At 35.1% G+C, this 4,797-nt stretch overlaps 1 protein-coding gene across 1 annotated transcript; it reads left to right on the forward strand.

Moving 5' to 3' along the window:
* The first annotated feature begins 674 nt into the window (after positions 1-674).
* Positions 675-2,969, forward strand: LOC105785336 (3-hydroxy-3-methylglutaryl-coenzyme A reductase 1). Its single transcript, XM_012611383.2, has 3 exons — positions 675-1,689; positions 1,799-1,980; positions 2,104-2,969. The coding sequence occupies exons 1-3, from the start codon at positions 779-781 to the stop codon at positions 2,691-2,693; spliced, it is 1,683 nt and encodes a 560-aa protein (XP_012466837.1). The 5' UTR covers positions 675-778; the 3' UTR covers positions 2,694-2,969.
* The last annotated feature ends 1,828 nt before the right edge of the window (positions 2,970-4,797 follow it).

Here is a 4,797-nt window from a genome sequence, read left to right on the forward strand (position 1 = left end):
TACAAGTTTTGATAATTGGATCAAATCAAAATTTAATGTATAAAATTGCACAAAATCACAATTTATGTATAAAATTGCACATTAGGTCAAATTTTAAGTATAGTTTTGATATTTATCCCTATAATATATTACAAACTTAAAAAACATATTGAACCGGGCTTGGGCCTTGAATGCTTGAGTCCAAGCCTGGTTTATATTTTAAACGAATATAAATTTTACCCAAACTCATTTTTCAAGTCTAATATGATTGTCTAAACTCTTTATTAATTTTCTTGACACTTTTGTGCAATTCATTTCCTTCTTCCAAGGATAGAGTAGGTTTATACCAAACAAATGAGTATGATTAAAAATGGAACAAAGGAATAAACTTAGGAATTGGTGTATAAATTTACACACCGTCATCTCATTGAATATTGAATTAAAATAGAATAAATGGAAGAAAACTGAAAACTAATCACTTTAAATCATACAAATGGAAGGAACATGCATAAGCATGAAGTTAAATTAGTAGTAGTAGTAGTATTGCAAAACTAAAGAAAACTGAATTTAAGTATTTAAAGAATTATTATCATCAATTTTATTGAAAAAAATGACCGAAATTAACGATTGTGATTCAGAAAGGTCAGCATTTTTTTAAGGATTTAATTAATAACCAATACATAAAACAAAAACAATCCTCCGCATTTGCTCCTTAATTATCGCTTCAATTCCTTTTGGCAATTTCCTCTCACCTACTACTACTCCTGTCCGTACTGTCTATTTCGTCGGAGATTTTTTAATGGACGTTCGACGGCGACCTTCTAAAGCACTTCGACCAGCTCCAAAGGAGCCGTCATCCGCACCGGAACCTACTGGTGCCAAGGCATCGGATGCTCTCCCGCTCCCTCTTTACTTCACTAACGCTCTTTTCTTCACGCTTTTCTTCTCGGTGGCGTACTACCTCCTCCTCCGGTGGCGGGACAAGATCCGTAACTCTGTTCCCCTTCACGTCGTCACTTTCTCCGAACTGGCAGCTATTCTTTCCCTCATCGCCTCCTTTATATACCTCCTTGGTTTCTTCGGTATCGACTTTGTCCAGTCGTTCATTGCTCGCGCCTCCAACGAGGCCTGGGACCTTGTCGACGAAGAAGAAGGTGAGGATCATCGTCACCGGCTGATGGCTTGCTCTCCTTCTATGGCCGACCATATAATTCCGGCGGTTTCCTCCGCCGAAGACGAAGAAATAGTGGATTTGGTTGTCAAGGGAACAATCCCTTCATACGCGCTGGAAGAACAACTCGGGGATTGCAAGAGAGCGGTTCGAATTCGAAGAGAGGCGTTGCAGAGGATTACTAGGAGGTCGTTGCAAGGCTTACCTTTGGATGGCTTCGATTATGGCTCTATTTTGAAGCAGTGCTGCGAAATGCCAGTAGGATACGTTCAGATTCCTGTGGGGGTTGCGGGGCCATTGCTCCTCGATAGTTTTGAGTACATTGTGCCAATGGCTACCACTGAGGGCTGCATTGTTGCAAGCACCAATAGAGGATTTAAGGGTATTTATGCATCCGGTGGCGCCACCAGCACTATTCTGAGGGACGGTATGACCAGAGCTCCAGTCGTTCGGTTCCCTTCAGCTTCTAGAGCTTGCCATCTCAAGTTTTTCCTCGATAATCCTTCAAATTTTCAGACATTGGCCGACGAATTCAACAAGTAACGTAAACGAAACTTAAATCTATTCACCCATTCTTGTTTTCTTTGCTTAGGTATTGATTTCGTATGCGTTCATAGAAGAAGTGATGTATGTTGCTCTGTTTGCCAGGTCAAGTAACTTTGCAAGGCTTCAGGGTGTCCAATGTTCCATTGCTGGTAAAAATCTCTATATGAGATTTAGCTGCACCACAGGGGATGCTATGGGGATGAACATGGTTTCAAAGGGAGTCGAGAACGTCCTTGCATACCTTCGAAATGAGTATCCGGACATGGATATTATCAGTATCTCTGGTAAAGTTAGATTCTCATATGCATACAGTTCTAAGTTTCATCAATGGTAATTCAATCCGGTATTATCATGGTGCCAAACTTTGTATGCTTAGAGTTGAGTTTTCATTTATGTTTGTTTGCTAGGAAACTTCTGTTCCGACAAGAAACCTGCCGCTATTAACTGGATTGAAGGGCGAGGGAAATCGGCGGTGTGTGAAGCAGTTATCAAAGAAGAAGTACTGAAGAAGGTTTTCCGAACCAGTGTCGCTACACTCGTAGAGCTCAACATGCTCAAGAACCTAGCCGGTTCGGCTGTCGCCGGTGCTCTCGGTGGATTTAATGCCCAGGCAAGCAACATCGTCTCTGCTATATTCATAGCAACCGGACAAGACCCGGCCCAAAATGTCGAAAGCTCCCATTGCATTACCATGATGGAAGCTGTCAATGATGGGAAAGATCTTCACATATCTGTGACTATGCCTTCCATTGAGGTCGGAACCATAGGGGGCGGAACTCAACTTGCATCACAGTCTGCATGCCTGGATTTGCTTGGAGTAAAGGGCGCTAGTAAAGAACTACCAGGCGCAAACTCAAGGCTCTTGGCAAAGATCGTGGCCGGCTCCGTCCTGGCGGGGGAACTTTCCTTAATGGCTGCAATAGCCAGTGGTCAGCTTGTCCAGAGTCACATGAAATACAACCGGTCCACCAAAGATGTATCCAAAGTTGGATCATAACAAGGTATAAAGATTATGTTGGAGTTGTAAGTAGCATGAATCGGCATGGTTTGAGGGTACGAATCGTTTAGCCATATGGCAGAATCACCCTCCAAGATATTTGGTCCTTTTTATTGTGTCCACACTGTGAATTCTTAATTGCCCCTTTCTTTTAGTTTCTGGCATGTGTGTGTAGTTTTGCTTTATGAACTTGCCAATCAACTCAATTGAGTAGGCAATGGTTTATTCCTATGATGTGAGAAAATAACTAAACAACCTTTCAAATTGTTAGATTTATTTGGAATGGTTTCTTATGGATATTAAGAAGTTTAAAGATATTTTCAAATTAAAAATAAGATGTCACATCATCCATTTTTAAATATATAAATATGGATGCATACCTAAAATCTAAAACTTTTAGAATGGTCCTAGCATAAATTATTCTGTCTTTTCAACATCTTATAAAATATAACTTTAAATTGTACCTTTTTTTTATTATTAGTACTAAAATTATAATATATTAGGTTTACGTACACAATAATATCAATAATGTTAATTCACAAAATTCTGTACTCAATAACTTTTTTCCATCAATTTGCCACTATAAATATAAAAGGAAATGTAAACAACACTTGTAATAAGATGACATAAAAGTTTTAAAATTGGCATAAAAACTATTTTAACCCTTAATATTTATGCATTGTATCAATTTAGTCTTGATTCAAAAAATTAACTCCCAAGGGTTACACATTTTGTAATTTGCTCTTAATCTTTTCAATTTTGTGACTATTTTACCTAAGAAGCTAAAAAACAAATCTATCAACTAATTCAATTGAAAATATATCAAAAATAGAAACACTTGAAAATTCAAGATAATAGTTTTCATCTTTTCTCATTTTGTTTAAATTAATTCTCAATATCGCAAATAAAAAAATCAATTGATGGTTAAATTTTGAAATCAAAACTAAATTGACATAAATATAAATATTGAGTATTAAAATTTCTATTATACCAATTTTAAAACTGCTAAATTATCTTACCATTAATAATTTATTGACTGATAACCAAAAATAATTCAAACAGTCGGGTGACTAAAAAATTAAATAGTTTAATAATAATTTTATAATTTTTTATACAAAATGACTACCAGTTTAGTTTATTAAAACCAAATTGTATGCTTTTGGAAGTAAATCCACATCGAGGGGAGTCAAGTAGTTTAAATTAATAATTAAATATAAATATAAATAAAAAAATTAATTGGAAAGACCGGATAAAATTGTGGGTTGTCTGTTTTGAAAGTGAAATGAGGTGCGCTTAATATCGGCAATATAGGTGCTGGAAATCCGCAAGTTAGCCTTCTATTTTATCCAAAACTATTCACTTAATAACTTTGAGACTTTTCTTTCATTTTTTTTTTAAAATAATTTCATTATAAATTCTGATTATATCTATATTTTTGTTACTAGTCCCTCTCCAACCCATATATAAAAAGATAATGTGCTTCAACATACTTGAACCCATATCCTCCTACAAAAACAACCATGTCCATAGCAAATTATAAATTTTTAATCAAATTTTATGAATGGAAGTGTGTAAGGTATGGAAAATGAAAACTCAAATGTTGCATAGCACAATTTGTGGAAAGGAGTGTATGAAAAGTAAAAGTTGTCTGATTGTTCAAAGCTATCAATTATCAATTGTCCTAAAATGGGGAACCACTGACCACTAATTTATACCAGGAAACATTATTTGTTGCTCAAATTAAACTGTTGAGATTTCTTTATAGATTAGATTTATAAATGACATTTGGTTGCTTAATTTTGATTTATTCAAATTATGACTTTAATTTTGTCTAAATTTATAAATGATTAATTTAAGCCTACACAAACTTTTTTATGTTATTTTTAATTTAATATTTTTCTTTCCTATTTTATTCAGTACCAGTAATAGTCATTTATGTATTTACCTTGTCACATTTACATTTCAAAAGAAAAACATCATTTCCTTTCTCACCTATCAAGTATCGATGCACTTTCAGGGGATGTGTATCTCATTTTCAAATATCATCCAAAAACTTGATTATCATTGCTTTAGTTACATATCATATTCATACTTTACCACATAC

This window comes from Gossypium raimondii, chromosome 1 (genome assembly GCF_025698545.1).
Source record: "Gossypium raimondii isolate GPD5lz chromosome 1, ASM2569854v1, whole genome shotgun sequence".
NCBI classification, from domain to species: Eukaryota; Viridiplantae; Streptophyta; class Magnoliopsida; order Malvales; family Malvaceae; genus Gossypium; species Gossypium raimondii.